Source organism: Macrobrachium rosenbergii, chromosome 51 (assembly GCF_040412425.1).
Source record: "Macrobrachium rosenbergii isolate ZJJX-2024 chromosome 51, ASM4041242v1, whole genome shotgun sequence".
Classification (NCBI taxonomy): domain Eukaryota; kingdom Metazoa; phylum Arthropoda; class Malacostraca; order Decapoda; family Palaemonidae; genus Macrobrachium; species Macrobrachium rosenbergii.
In genome coordinates, this window is record NC_089791.1 from 39339001 (window position 1) to 39354882 (window position 15882).

The window sequence follows — 15882 nt, forward strand, 5'->3', positions numbered from 1 at the left end:
TGCACCATCCCAATTAATTCTGTGGTCTAAATTAAAACCAGTTGAATTCGGAATCACCTAGCAACACCCAAACCAGTACTTCCGTGATGGGTTGTCATCTTCTCAACCCCCCCCCCTTTTAAAACTCTTCATAGGAAAAATACCCTCTTGCTTTGTACTTAAAACACAAACACTGATGAGGAACACCATTCAGGTGTTTGAAAATCTGCTTTTTTATTTTACATAGCATTATAGTTTCCTATGTAACCGTGGGTTTTTATTACACAACCTGTTTTTCCAGGAGACTGTGGATTTCTTAGCAATGCCTCATTATTGTCCCCATTGTTTCATTAAATGCCATAAAAAGCCATCCTGATGCTTTTTAGTATTATTCCAAACATTTTTACCATTATTTTCAAAGTTGCTCCAGCAGTTGAACATTCTTAGCTTTCCTACTACTGTATAGTGATTTCCCAATTCTTTTCTCACTCCTGTGGTCTTTTATCTCCTATATTTTTATTGGGTGTTCATCATTGACTGCTTCAAACATCTGCATTTATCAAATTACTTGTTATTCATGAGGGTTCTTGGGCTTTTCCACTTCCTATCACCCCAAGGACTTTCTTAATCTTGTTAGATAACAAATCCTTTATTGGTCCCTCTGTCAACAGCCTCCAGTTGGTTTTCATTCTCTTCATTCTGTAGGTTTTCAGCAGCTTTTATATCCCTTGCCACTTTGACATCTTTCCTCATCTGGTTGACTGTCTGAACATGTACTACTCTATACTGTGTCGATATTCCGAAGACATTCTTAAAGAATCATCTTTGCCCTTCTCCAGGGCCTTTAAGCCTCCCTTTCCTTATTCATGTATGCTTTTCACTGTGTTAAGAGCTCAGAAGGATCTTTTTTTTCTCTTCTGTTGCCATTTGTACATTTTAATCCCACTTGGGTTTGTCTCTCTCTCTCTTGGTTGGCCTCTCTCCATAGCAGTGCAGTCACTACATCTTCATGGGTGGAGGTTATCCAACATCTGAGAGAGAGAGAGAGAGAGAGAGAGAGAGAGAGAGAGAGAGAGAAGAGAGAGAGAGAGAGAGAGAGAGAGGGGGGGGGGTTGGCTTCTGGCACCCTCCACACATTTTGGGTGAATGTTTGCCACAGGAAGTAGGCCATCTTCTGTGATTGGTGTCATAGAAGGGGTCACTCTCCAGTCAGTACTTCTCTTCAGTGAGTAGACTTCTTAATATTCCTATGTTGAGACAAGGGCCTGTCTGTCTTAGCCATTAAATGGTATCAGGCAACACTTGGTTAACAGTGTTCTGCCTAAGTGATGTTGACCTGCCCATCTCCCCAGAAATAGTATGATGAGCTTCAAACAGTCGTGCCCTCTTCAAGAGATCAGGCCCTGAGTATGATCTGACATTGGCACTTGAAGCCTCAGGACAGTCCTGTGTGAACCCTCATCTAGTAATTGGAAAGGGATCTTAGCCTCAAAATGGTCTTCCTTCTAGCCCTTGCCATAGCCAAGAGAGTCGGGTAGTTGCGTGGATTGTCGTACCTCATCCGGCACTCTCTCTTATTCTCTTTCATCCTGGAAAGTGTGGCTGAGACACAAAATCCTTTAGTTCTGGAATCAAGCTTCAAGGGTTTCTCAATTGCCTCTCTCTGTAAATTCATTGGTGGAGATCCAGACAAATGTTGCTGTTCCCGGTTCGTATCCTAAAATTACTGGATAGGGACGAAAAGCCTCAAGGCAGAGTGCAAGTGCCTTTTTGTAAGTGCGGGACATTGCAAGGAGGAGGTATCCAAGAACACTATCTCCTGGCTACAGGAATTATGGACTAGAACAACAATAGGTAGCATCAGTTGGGCGAGAAAGGGCATCGTCTCTCCCCATCTTTACCTGGATACCATCCTTATTTAGTCAGTACCCAGCTGATCCAGTGCATGTACAGGAAGGATACTCCATATATGGAAGGCTGTAGTTTGTATACCTATGAAAAATAAAAACTACTTACATTATTTATTATTATTTTCTATAATTTTACCTACATAATAAAAAAACTATGATGTTTTTAAGGTGTGATCGTGTAGTATGGCTAGAGGAGCAGAACTTTTGGACTTTTGAAGCTGTTGCAGGTGCAGTAGGTGTAATAGCAGGCCTTGCAACTGTTGCAAGACAAAAGGTCCTTGATCATCGAATCTTGCAAAGAATACAACGTCAAGTGGCTGCCGGTGTATGATTGTTATTTGCTACTAAATACCAATGTTCAATCTGCAATTAAATCTTCAGTACACTTTGCAAAATTTATGCTTCATTGGTGCTGAATCATATAGGGACTAGGCATCAAAATACTTAGTCATATTTATAATAAAGACAACTGTCTTCCTCTTTGGACTTCATGAGTGGTAGATTAAAATTTTTATCTCTGAATCCATTCCTGCTTGAAATATTTTTTAAAGATTAAAATTAAACTGTTTTAGAGATCTCTGTGTTGTCCATCAGAAACCCTCCAGTTGATTTTCATGCTGTTGTGCTTTACAAAAACTCATTTTCTTGGGGGTTATATGTCATCCTTTTATCTGAATATTTGAAAAATGCATTAAATAAAATCTTTTCTCATACTGGAAAAAAGAAAAATTGTTAATCAAGACTAGATTGTGTCAGCTTGTTCTAGTTTTCTTCAATAACTCCATCTTCCATAACTAAGACAAAAGAAAAATGTAGTTACACTGTATTGTATACTATAACTTCCCGAATATCTGTCATGTTTTTTACTTTTACAATATAAAAATTTATTAACATAAATCTGGTAAAAAAAATTTTTTTTTTTTTTTTTTTTAGCACATTTAACTTTTATATTTGAGATATTGGCTTACTAGATTTTTTCTTACCTTGACCCAAAATTTTACCAATTTTGATTCAAATGCTTTTGTTTTCCAATGAGTCTTGTTTGCCATGGCATTACAAATTTCATGAAGGAAAAGGAACATAAACATGGGTAATTACACTTCTTCAAAGCAACAATAAAATGAGGTCATAGAGTACAAACCATGGTGTAGTATAAATTTTGCCAAATTACTGTAATCCAGTATTAAAACTGTTGATCCTTTGAGGATTTTTCAAATGGACCGACAAGCAGACTGCAATGTACATAGGATATTTAATTAGATCTTATCATTAAATGCACGTGTTGACTTTTCCCACATTCAATTTCAAGGTTGCTAACTAATCAGTCCAGTGATATAGATGCATGTTCGCTCATATGGAATCCTGTACAAATATGTATTTATGATTGATAATCAAATATTACATTACGTAGTGTCATATCATAGCTTACATGGGTAATAGGAACTGTTATTGACATAGTAGTTCCTGCACTTACCTTTTATTGCTCATAATGAGCAACTCAGCATGGGGCGTGTGTTTATTGTTACATAATGTACAAAGTAAAATCAATTTTAAAGTGATGGCAGCAAAGATCACGGTCTCACAATGTTGCTTCTGAGTAAACTTCCAGGCAAGCAATACTGAAAACTGCTTTCTGAAAAAATTCTGTAATTAAAAAAAGTGATTGAGTTTAATATTAAAAAAATTTTATTTATACTTGACATACAAGGCATTTGAAAGGGATAATTTTATTTAATAAAATATGAAAAGATAATGGAAGGAAACTTGTACACATTGTTGTTGTTGACCAATGAAGTCCGATTTTTAGGTAGTTTGCTAGAGCTTTAATGCTTACATAAAAAATTGTGTGATACTTCACATTATGTATTATAAGGAAAATTTTATGTAAAATTGAAATATTTTTCTGTATATGGTTTGATGTTTGTGGATCCTAAGCTAAATTTGTGATAAAAAATATTTGGATTTTATTATATATATGTGTTATATGTTTATGTAATAAGCTTGTCATGCAAGACACTGTAAATTTACTGACAATATAAAGCTTTTTATTTATTCATATTTTTTTAACCCATCTACCCCATTTTTGCTATCTTGTGTTTTTGTATAATCAAGGTATGATAGCAGTCTGGCTACTAAGATTAGATAAGAGGAAAAATTAGGACCGGTATTGTTGATCGATTATGAAAAGGAGGGAGTTGCCAGTGTCAAACTAACTGCTAGAGTGGTATTACTGACTGTCCATCAATATATGAACGTCTTTTCCCTAAAAAGAAATATTCAAATTAACAAATCAGTGAAAAATTTCTCAGTTGCAAAGCCAGTAAAAATACCAAGTTGCATCCTCCAATCAGAAAAAGAAATATTTTATCAATACATAATTAAGTTGGTTATTTCTTTGATTTAAGAAAACTCAAATATGAACAGTTACAAGGGAATAATAATCTCAGGAATCCTAGTGTCATCATTTGCAATTGTAAGTTTTAAAAAATAAGTGCTTATAGTTCTAAGTCAAGAATTTAATTTTGTGATACTGTATTGTACAGTACAGTAAAGTGAATTATAAAACCCCATTTGAAGTCCTAAATGTAGGTTTTAGAATTTTTACTTGGATTAATACAATATGAAAGAAAATGTTTAGATTAAAATCTAATGTAAAGTGGATGAGGGTGAACAAAAACAGTGTGAAAGGGGAAAGTTACATAAAATTTTAAATGTGAGCAAAATATCTCATAGAAATTTTCAACCCTTTAGATTTTGTAACTGCAAATGAAGTCATCCAAAGAATAATTTTGGCTGACGTCAAATCTGTGTAATTATTTCAACTCCTAAATGACCTTACAACCAGCAGTACACCATGGAAAATTTATTACAAATAAGAGATAAAAGAAAATATTTCTTTGCTTATATGCCTAGGAATTTTGTTGTTAATATCAACTGGAGGGTATTGACTTCACGATGAGTCGATGGAAAATGTAATGTCAGAGTTGACAAGAACCCTTAAATATAACATGGTAAAGCTACAAGAGCATCCTGAGTAAAGACTGGAGAACAAGTCAATGGAGAGTCATCACAAAAATATAAATGAAGAGAACACATCAGGATACAGAAATAAGGTGATACATTACACCTGGGAAATTACAGAGAAGTATGATGGTTGGGCAGAACATGAAAATACTGAAGAATTGTTGAAAATGCTTGTCTGACTGGTTTTACGCCTGAGAAGTCAACTGGTACCTTGGTCACTTACTGGACTGTGAGAGCAACAAGGAGAGGAACAACAGCCTCAATAAACTGGAGTTACTGCTTAACTAGTGTTTAATAAAAATACGGTCATTTGATGTTAAACATGAAAGTTCTCAGAAATTCAGCAGCTAGCAAGATTAAGACCCTCATGCATCACTGGAATAACATAACAGAACATGCATTCCCACTACTTTCCCTTCTGAGAATGCTGACCATCCATGGCATATTGTCCAAAAATAATATTAATTTTTGGTCACAATTTCTAAACGACCTCATCAGTTGAAAGATATTTCTAACATTCCTGAAACTTTTACTGGCTTCTGAAACATGAAGTAGAATGAAGGTTAAGGTCAAATTCATCTCAAGCCCAGTCCTCTTATGATGATCAAATGTGGCAAGGGTCTTTTAACCTACCTGTCATAGCACAACAAACCTTCTCCCTAGGACAGGTCACTAATGGTAGAGCAGCTGTAGTGCCACTGCCACTGGGGATGGAAAATACCCAAGCTACGGAGGTGGTGTATGCTTCACTGTTCCATTACTGTATTCCACTGATAAGATTGTCACATCCTGCTGTTATTTCTGTTCCAACAGATTTTATATACAGTATTTGGCAAGGGACAGAACTCTAAAAGAGCAATTTTTGCTTTGGGGATCTCTTGAAAGATGAAGATAAGATATGCGGGAGTCAGTAACCTGCAATTGTGAGAAGAAACATCTTAATCCTAGCTTCTCTGTGAAAAGTCTTGAGACAAGCTTTATAGTATCAACAGACCTTTAATGCAGGACAATAAGGACTAACTTAGTTCACTGAAGTTGAAATTGCACTGCTTTTTAATACAACCTCTATGCAATGTTTCTTGAAAAGTCAAGACACTTGATTTTCCATACAAAGGGATTCTGGTTAACCTAAGAGCTGCAATAATCTTGAATGCCACTAATTTATATCTTGAAACCACTGGGAAAGGGAGAGAGCCAAGTAGACAGATACTGGGGAGAGGATGGAACACCAACTGTTTAGTCATAACAGTTTTATAATAATTATAGGGCTGATGACTACATTATGGAATCGGTGATAAATATAGTAATGAAGCACACTGTTTTAGAATAATTTTGTCAAACTGGCTGCTATGTGTAACAGAGCATTATTTTGTTGTTAAAACTGATAAAGCTATGACTTATACAGTATTTTTATTTCAGGCAGCCAATGGTAAAACCATGCAACCTAAAAATTTGTATGAAAAATCACCCAAATTCTCAAAATATCCTTTATTCTTTTTTTTTCTTTAGCTGTAAATGAATTTAGCCCCAGAGACACAGCGATTCTAATAAAATGAATTTGAAAGTGCTATATACAGTTCTAAAAAACCTGCAATCACAGTGCCTAATAAAAGAAATTAATTCCTCTGCTCATATTTTTTTAACAACTCTAATTATAATCCTCTGCTCATATTTTTTTAACAACTCTAATTATAAATGGGACAGGACATGCAGATCTTTTGAGGTTTATAAAAGCATACCATCATGGATGAGAGGGAACATGTACTTTAACAAGTCTGATATTCAGTACAGGAACCTTCACAATTTGCAAATACTAATTTTCTTATTCAAGACATTCTGAAGGACATCCAAGAATGAAACTGATTTTCAGATTAATCATTTAAAACTCAATTAATTCATGTGGCCAAAGAAACTAGAATAAACAACATACAAATAGATTACACAGAACTTTGGTCACAACCCCAAATGTTTGTTCAATTTATGTACGGTTACTACATGTGAGACAATTTGATTCATAAATTCCTTAGCATTTTCCAGCTATTGAATCACACTGTTAAGGATCAAGATAAGGAGGTGCTGATAAAGTGCCAGATACTGTACTACTATTTACAGTACTTCACTCTTAGTATGGAAGAAAACTTTCAATCATGTTGTTAGTTGGTAGAAAGAAAATGACAAGTTTTACTTTCACTTGGATGATGAAATGATTAATTATGTGTTAACTGGCATCACTAACACCTGGTTGAAGTTGTGAGTACAGTAGTATAGTATTACAGTTACAATCTGAAAAATGCCAAGAAGGATTATATGAATTTGTAGTTACAGTGCTCCTGCATTACAGAGGATTACCTCGGGAAAGCAAAACAATCATCAATGTTTAAAATCCCTACAATAAAAAGAGTTAAAATTAACCTGCCTCCATTCCTTCCACATGACCAGGCCATTTTACAACCCTCTGATAGCTTTTTTGCCTTTATCAACATTTTTATTACTTCCAGTGTCTCAAAAATTTCACCTTTTTAATAATTCTCATTCCTCATATAAGACAATTCAACTCAATAGCTTCAATGTTCTTTTCCTTTCATCAACATTAAACATTCACACTTACCTTCCATAAATGAGAGCTGGATCAACAATCCCTTCACAAATTCCAAATCTGGCTCTCACAAACACTCCTTGTTCACAAATCTTTTGCATACACCCTCCTAGACTACTTGCTTCCTGTCCTGAGATTTACCTTCATCACTCTACCATCACCCATCAATTTACCTTCAAATACCTAAAAACCAACTGCCTCTGTCCTTCCACCATTTCAGGATTCTAGACAATGTTTTCCTGGTTCCATATATTGTACCACCTTGAGCTTAATCTTGTAATATTTGCTTCCAACCTTCCTCTAACAAATACTCTAAAAACTCTTGTTTCTTTTTCCTGTTCCCAATCACACTTATTTCATTTCATTCCTATTTTTACGTCAAACCCATCATAATCCAGTTTACATAATCTAATGCATACTTTGCTTCCATCATAAAACTTTTAAAATAATTTTCAACAAATTACCTTCCACACCAGTGATTTTTACCACCCTACCCATTAAATATGTGTTAGTTTGATCACATGCCAAAAGCAGCTTATTCCATTTACACCACTACATGGACCACCTCCTATTCACGGTTCTGGATTTGTACCTTCACCTATTGGCAAATCTTTCTGTGGAACGTATATACACATTATTTGTTGAAAATTCGCTTATTTGTGGTATTTTTCATACAGAAATATTCCTAATTACTGTATTTTCATATAATTTTCGTAACTAAATGCATTTTTTGTGATAAAACTATTAAACTACTCAGGTATAAGCATTTTTAGAGTTTTTTTTTTGGTGTTTGAACGATCAAAATACTGTAGGCAGTCATAAGCATTTTTAGAGGGGTGTCAAGTTTTCACAGATTTTATTTGCAGGGGGTTGTGGTATGCATCCCCCGCGAATTACTGGGGGTCGATTGTACTGCAAAATAAACACTTCATTCACATACCCTCTTTGTTATCTAACCACCCTTTCTGCTCTTCCCTTATTAATCCTGTCATCTGTCTTATTTTCTCAAATAAAATCCTACTGTACATCTTTCCAAGTACTGTATACTAAACAAATGGTATGGCCTTTAATTCTTACAATCACCTCTAACACCTTGACAAAGGAACAATAATTCATCTTACCAACTACTGTATTTCAAAATATTTCTCTTGTCCCATACAAAGCTTACACACCCTGAACACCAAACTAAACACATTTTTACCACCATATTAAAGGATCTAGTGTGTAATCCTGTCTACTTTGGTACTTTCCACTCTTCATCCTCTTAACTGACTTCTATATACTGCACAGTATCTTCTACTGATACTTCTATTACTCTCACATTTATATAAATTCTATCTACTCTTGCAAGAACTCAATTTCTTAATTTTGGTCCTTTAATTCTTTTTTAATTTTTTTGTGCAAGTGTAGAAGTCCTGTCTTCTGTCTTTCAAATCTTAGCACTCACCTTTCTTCCTTTCCTAAACTTCTCACTTCATTATCTATCATTCACTGCTTTTTTTTCCTATTTTATGTGCCTTTACCCAAAAGCATTCGCTCCTGAGCCAATGCTGTGATCCCTGGATCAAGATGTCATACTTTACTCATAAAAATGTACTGTAGTAATATAAACAACTATGTTACAGAAGAATTACTATAACATTGTTTTTTCTTTACTATCAAATCAGTTGGCGTCCATGGGCACACTGGGTTTCTATTCATGGAAAGTTTATGAATTAACAAATGTATGTGATGATCCTGGCAATACAACACAGTCTGATGTCTGCATATTTGATGGTAAGCAGTGATAAATTATTATTTAAATAAAGAATAAAATTGAAGATGTTACAACCGGGTAAAAAATAACTGTGTTGTGTGCATGCATGCGTGCGTGCGTGAGAGAGAGAGAGAGAGAGAGAGAGAGAGAGAGAGAGAGAGAGAGAGAGAGAGAGAGAGAGAGAGAGAGAGAGAGAGAGCAATCTCATGAGTGCTTGCATCTACAACCTCATGTTGATAAGTGTACATTCTGACAGTGCACTGATCACTCGCTAATTATTTTTTACAATTCTTGTTCTTTTCCACCCACCCACTACATTCCACATCAGTCAACTAATGTACTTGTCCATAACTACTGCTTACGAATACTCCTTTCCTCACCTGGCCTGGGGGCTTTAACCAGAGTCTGTGAGCAGTGTGCTGCAACTGTACCATTACTGCATTGCCATGTCCTCAAAGACCTGATTGCGAGAGAAAGAGAGAGATTCTTGATGAGTACTGTATTAAAATAATGCTGATTACTACAAGTCAACGAGCTAAACATTTTCTAGTAGTGTACTAATTTCATTTTTCTACCACCAAGCATTGGACAAAGCTAACAAATAAAACTACCACTATGACTACACGAATAAAATAGAAGTTAAAGTTAATGTTTAAAACTATGGTGTCACAGAGAGCTCACTTTTTAAAAATGACATTTTTATTCTAAAATAATGTTTAACACATACTTACCTGTTAGTTACATATAGCTTTAGTCTTGACGTCACGGCAAAATTTCAAACGCAGCGGCAGCGCAGTCCGAATATCGGGTGATCGCCCTTACCTGCCCTCTGTCGGGGTACTAGGAACTATTCAACATGCTTCAGAATAATTTGCCTACCTGTCCCCGTGGGGAGGAGGGTGGGCTTTCGTATATGTAACTAACAGGTAAGTATGTGTTAAACATTATTTTAGAATAAAAATGTCATTTTAACACATACAACTTACCTGTTAGTTACATATAGCTGATTGACACCTTTAGGAGGTGGGGCAATGACAGCTAAAAAGAGTTGTTGGAAACATTAAGGTTATTAATGTAGAAAATTTCTTAGTTCCTCACCTGCTAAGGTAGCTGATTCCACAGTTACTGCCTCAGTAACCTGCTATCCTTAGAGCAACCGCAAAGGGTATAATGACCTGGTCGCAGATTGCTTAAGCTGGGTATCAGTCACCTAGGACATGGCCGTGACAATACCACAAGTATGCCCCTGCTCAGGGCGCAGCACAAACATCATGAATTACAAAAGGGGTCACCCAACACCAAAGAAAAAGCATAACCATAAAAACCAAAACCAACTGTGGGGTAAAACTATCCAACACTTACCCTCACAGACAACCGTAAAAAACCTTCACACTCCAAAAAACAAGTAAGTAAAGGTAGGTTAATCCTCCTTTACCCCTTTACCCATTACCGTGCCAGATACAACAAAGGGCCTTAACGTGCTGCACTCATCAAACACTGTCTGTACTTGCGAGAGATAATGCAAAGCAAATACAGACTTACATCTCCAGTAGGTTGCTTGCACAATATCTTGAAGGAGAGGTTCCTTTTATAAGCGAGAGAAGTAGAGATAGCCCTCACTTCGTGAGCCTTCACTTTACACATTTTCAAATCATTCTCTGAAATATTGGAGTGAGCTTCAGAAATCAGATCTCTAATAAAAAGGACATGGCATTCTTGGACATCGGTCTAAGAGGGTTCCTGACCGAACACCATAAGGAATCTGAAGGACCCCTAATATCTTTAGTCCTTCGCAAATAATATTTCAAGGCTCTGACTGGGCAGAGGAACCTCTCCTGCTCCTTACCTACCAATTCCGACAGACTCGGAATCTCAAAAGAGCGAGGCCACGGGTGCGAAGGGGTCTCGTTCTTGGCCATAAAAACAGTTTGAAAGAACAAATTGCTTTTGAAGCAGAGAATCCTACTCTCTTATCCAAGGCGTGGATCTCACTGATTCTCTTAGCTGTAGCTAACAAAACTAAAAAGAGGTTTTCCTCGTAAGATCTCTTAAAGAAGCAGAATCCATAGGTTCAAATTTCTCAGACATAAGCCACTTCAGGACTACATCAAGATTCCACGAAACAACTTTAGCATCTGACCTCTTAGAGGTACCGAAGGATTTAATAAGGTCCGTTATATCTTGGTTATTAGAGATATCCAAACCTCTGTGACGAAAAACAGTAGCCAGCATGCTACGATAACCTTTAATTGTGGATACAGAAAGGTTCTTATTCCTGAGGAACAGAAGAAAATCCGCAATCTGCGTCACCGAGGTTCTGGAAGAGGAAATGTCATGATCTTTGCACCATGAACGAAACATATTCCACTTGGACTCATAGACCTTGATCGAAGATGGTCTTCTGGCTCTAGCGATGGATTGAGCCGCTTTCTTCGAAAATCCTTTGCTTCTGAGTAGACGTTCGATAGTCTGAACGCAGTTAGCCGCAGACTTGACAGGTTTTCGTGAAATCTCCTGAAGTGGGGCTGTCTGAGTAAATCTACTCTGTTTGGAAGGCTCCTCGGGAAGTCGATCAAGAGATCCATGAGAACTGGGAACCAATCCCTGGAAGGCCAGAAGGGGGCTATCAAAGTCATCCTGGTGTTGGAGTGGTGCTGAAATTTCCTCAACACTGCACCTAACATCTTGAACGGCGGGAAGGCGTAAAGGTCCAGACCCGACCAATTCAGTAGCATTGCGTCCGTCTGGAAGGCTGCTTGGTCCGGGACAGGAGAGCAGAAGATTGGGAGCCTGTTCGATTTGTTCGTCGCGAACAGGTCTACCAGAGGTTGACCCCAAAGTCTCCACAGCGACTTGCACACTTCTTCGTGCAAAATCCACTCTGTGGACAGAACCTGGTGCTTCCTGCTCAAGGAGTCCGCTCTCACGTTGAGGGCTCCCTGAATGAATCTTGTTAGGAGCAGAATCTTGTGCTTCTCTGCCCACAAAAGGAGGTCTCTTGCTACCTCGCTGAGGGAGTAAGAATGAGTGCCCCCCTGTTTTTTATGTAAGACAACGCTGTGGTGCTGTCTGAATGAACCAGAACTGTTTGTCCCTGTACGAATGGTAGGAAGTGTACGAGACTCAGGTGGATTGCTTTCAACTCCTTCTTGTTGATGTGCCATTCTTTTTCTGTCGCATTCCACAAACCTGAAATTTCTTTTACACCCAACGTCGCTCCCCATCCTACTTCTGACGAGTCTGCAAACAGTTCGTGGTTCGGGTTCGACGGAAATAGAGAGAGACCTTTCTCTAATTTTCTTGATCTAACCACCACCTTAGATCTTCCTTGATAAGGTCCGAGATTGGAAAGGAGAAGGAGTCTGGAAGCGTTTTCCTGTTCCATTGCTCCCTGAGGTAGAATTGAAGGGGCCTCATGTGAAGTCTCCCCAGGAGACAAACTTTTCTATTGACGCCAGAGTTCCCAGGAGGCTCATCCAAGCCTTTGCGGAACAGGTATCCATATCCAGAAAGTTCTGGACTTTTGCGAGACAGTCCGAGATTCTTTGATCTGACGGAAAAGCCAGAAAGGAACTGTTTCCAGTCTCATTCCTAAATAGATCCTGGATTGTGAGGAGATAGGTGAGACTTCTTCCAATTGATTAGAAGTCCTAGCTTCTGTGTCAAGTCGAGAGTTACTTGCAAATCCTCCAAGCACTGAGGCTGAGACTGGGAAACGAAGGAGCCAATCGTCGAGATAGAGAGAGATCTTTATTCCTCTGAGATGAAGAGCTTTGGCAACAGTGGACATAACTCTTGTGAATACTTGAGGGGCTGTGGACAGACCGAAGCACAGAGTCCTGAACTGATAAGTCTTCTCCTGGAAAACGAAGCGAAGAAACTTCCTGGACGCGGGATGGATCGGAATGTGAAAGTAAGCGTCCTGCAGATCTATTGAGACCATCCAATCCCGGACGAAGAGAATTGAGGACGGATTGCGTCGTCTCCATCGAAAACTGGTTTTCTCCACGAAAAGGTTGAGAGAACTCACGTCCAGGACTGGTCTCCAGCCGCCTGAGGCCTTTGGAACAAGAAAAAGGCGGTTGTAAAAGCCTGGAGAGTTGACTTCTTCCACGATCTCTATCGCTCCTTTTAAAAGCATGGAGTCTACTTCCGCACTCAGAACCGAGCATTTTTCTAAGTTGCTGGAATATGCTGTCAAAGCTAAAGGTTCTGTTGCAAGAGGGGGCCTCTTGAGGAAGGGGATAGAATATCCTTCCTTTAGCACGGACGTGGTCCACTGGTCCGCTCCGATCTCCTCCCAAATTTGCCAGAACTGCTGAAGTCTGGCTCCGACTAGTGCATGGAGGACATGCAGATCACTTTTTTACTTGAGGTTTGATAGTCTTGGAGACAAATCTTGCTTTGCCCCGGAAACGAGATACTGTACGGGTGAGGGGCCTGCCACGAAAGGGCCTATCTTGATTAACTAGAGGACGAGTTTGCGCTGGCAGAGAAGGTTGAGGAGCTTTTGGTTTCCGAGTGGATTGCGCCAAAAGGTCCTGTGTGGACTTCTGAGTAAGGGATTTCGACACTTCGGCCACAAGTTCTTGAGGGAAAAGGTACTTCTTATCCAGAGGTGCGAAAAGAAGAGCCGACTAGGCGTACGAGCCTGATCCTGAACCAAAGGAGGATCAAGAGACACAGATCGAGGAGGAGCTTTCGTACTGGGCGCTCCGAGAGCTCGAGACGAAGGAGGAGGCATCAAATACACTTCAGAAGGCTTAGCTGGAGAAGAACCAGGCCTTCCGAGCCCGCCAAGAATTCTTCCAATTTTCTTGTGCATCGCTCGAAGAAAGTCATGAGTAGACGAGGATCCAACTGGGGAACGATGATCAGTAGAGCCAGGATCGTGATGAGGAAGAGGCGCAGAAGCCACAATAGGCTTACGTGAAACCAAAGGAGAAACACCGGGAACGCTGGGCAACACCGAATGGGAAGTCTTATACCTCTTGCGCACATGAGCCTTGCGCCTGGGAGAAGACTCTTCTGACGACGAAAATCTCTCCGGACTCTCCCAAAAACTACAGGAAGGCTGTGATAAGCGAAATGGCTTCTTCTTCTGAACCGCTGAAGGCGAAAGATTCCTGGACCTCTTCAATGGTCTAGACTCGTCAGAAATCTCCAGCCTCTGCAGGCTAATCACTGGAGCTTGAAGAAAGACACTTCCTTGAGTCGCCTTTCCAACGGCGCTCTGAAACAGCCTGGGAAACAACAGGACTGTTCGAGGGGCGGCTGCTCGTGAGCAGACCCCACTCGCCTCCCTTGGACTTTCAGCATGTCTTCTCCCAGGAGCAGGGGCTTGACAGAGGCTTAGGTCTAGGAGAACGAGTAGGCCGAGCAACCACCTCCTCCACCACACTAACACTTTGCACTGCACTTAAATTATTCACAATATTTTGGAAAGAATCCATACGCTCATGAAGGGATTTCACATTAACGCCAATATCCTCCATGGCGCCCACAATAAGGTTAAATCTGGCGTCCATCTGGACTTGATACTCAGACACGGTAACGGGTTCAGGGATATCAGAGTCAGGAATAGGAATATTAGTAGCCACGGGGATATTAATAGAAGTTTCCTGCATAGCTAAGGGAGATTCCGGTTTCTGAGAGAGAGAAGAAGAACTTCTAGCTAAAGCTTTCCTGGCTCTATCTTTCTCAAGCTTCTTTACATACTTAGATAGAGCCTTCCAATCTTTTTCAGTCATACTGACACATTCATCACACTTCCTCTCATATGAACATTCCTGACCTCTACAAGCCACACAAATTGAATGAGGATCAAGACTAGCCTTGACCAACCTCGTCTTACAGCCTTTGCTGCAAACCCTAAAGGTATAAGACCCAGAATCTGACATAATTATCAGAAAACCTGACTAAATAGGTGACAAAAATAACTGGCAAAGCCGCAAACCAACAAAGAGTACTTCACCAAGTGAAAACAGCTCGATGTAGGCAGATACAATGAAATTTCGCTCGAGTACCGACAACAATGTCGCCGGCGTGACGGCAAAATTATTCTGAAGCATGTTGGAATAGTTCCTAGTACCCCGACAGAGGGCAGGTAAGGGCGATCACCCGATATTCGGACTGGCGCTGCCGCGCGTTTTGAAATTTTGCCGTGACGTCAAGACTAAAGCTATATGTAACTAACAGGTAAGTTGTATGTGTTAAATTAACTTTTACTTCTTCAATTGGCTTTGAATATTTATTTTAATACCCAATTTATGCACAAATGTTTTGCAATTTAAAACTAGGGGTTATATGTAGACACTTATTTAAAACTAGGGGTTATATAAAGGCAACTTATTTACAACTTGGGGTTGTATATATAGACACTTATTTACAATATGGGATTGTATATAGACACTTATGATTACAATATTCTTAGATCTTCTCTTAAGAAATTTTTACCTTCTTCTTCCAATGTTTAATTTTTGTTTATCAGATGTAAAACTCCAGCTTTCACTGTTATAATAACAAAGAAATTTATAAACATTATTTATATTCATTTGCAAGTTAAGAACCTTTAATTTTTTCACTTAGAACTGGAAGTGAGGTCCTACATAGGTCTT

General features: G+C 38.9%; 2 protein-coding genes and 1 long non-coding RNA gene across 6 annotated transcripts in view; 2 read left to right on the forward strand and 1 right to left on the reverse strand.

Moving 5' to 3' along the window:
* Positions 1 to 3941, forward strand: part of LOC136833332 (protein JTB-like) — a 31216-nt gene extending 27275 nt beyond the window's left edge. The window contains exon 4 of the mRNA XM_067095334.1: positions 2058 to 3941. Within this exon, the coding sequence (XP_066951435.1) occupies positions 2058 to 2220 (163 nt within the window). The 3' untranslated portion in view covers positions 2221 to 3941. The remainder of the gene's footprint in view (positions 1 to 2057) is intronic.
* LOC136833333 (uncharacterized) overlaps positions 3395 to 15882 on the reverse strand; it is a 24883-nt gene continuing 12395 nt past the window's right edge. Inside the window, exons 3-6 of one of the 3 annotated variants that reach the window (XR_010851440.1) lie at positions 9646 to 9725; positions 5547 to 5828; positions 4052 to 4152; positions 3395 to 3533 (exon numbers count right to left, since the gene is read on the reverse strand). This is a non-coding gene — a long non-coding RNA (uncharacterized lncRNA). Of the gene's footprint in view, positions 3534 to 4051; positions 4153 to 5546; positions 5829 to 9574; positions 9726 to 15882 lie in introns of all 3 variants that reach the window. The other 2 variants (XR_010851441.1, XR_010851439.1) reach the window with 2 other exon arrangements.
* The window catches only part of LOC136833330 (uncharacterized), a 24674-nt gene continuing 12886 nt past the window's right edge, over positions 4095 to 15882 (forward strand). Inside the window, exons 1-3 of one of the 2 annotated variants that reach the window (XM_067095331.1) lie at positions 4095 to 4362; positions 9177 to 9285; positions 15854 to 15882. The exon at positions 15854 to 15882 is cut by the window's right edge and continues 57 nt beyond it. In XM_067095331.1, coding sequence (XP_066951432.1) covers positions 4306 to 4362; positions 9177 to 9285; positions 15854 to 15882 — 195 coding nt within the window. In that variant the 5' untranslated portion in view covers positions 4095 to 4305. The remainder of the gene's footprint in view (positions 4363 to 9176; positions 9286 to 15853) is intronic. The other variant, XM_067095332.1, reaches the window with a different exon arrangement.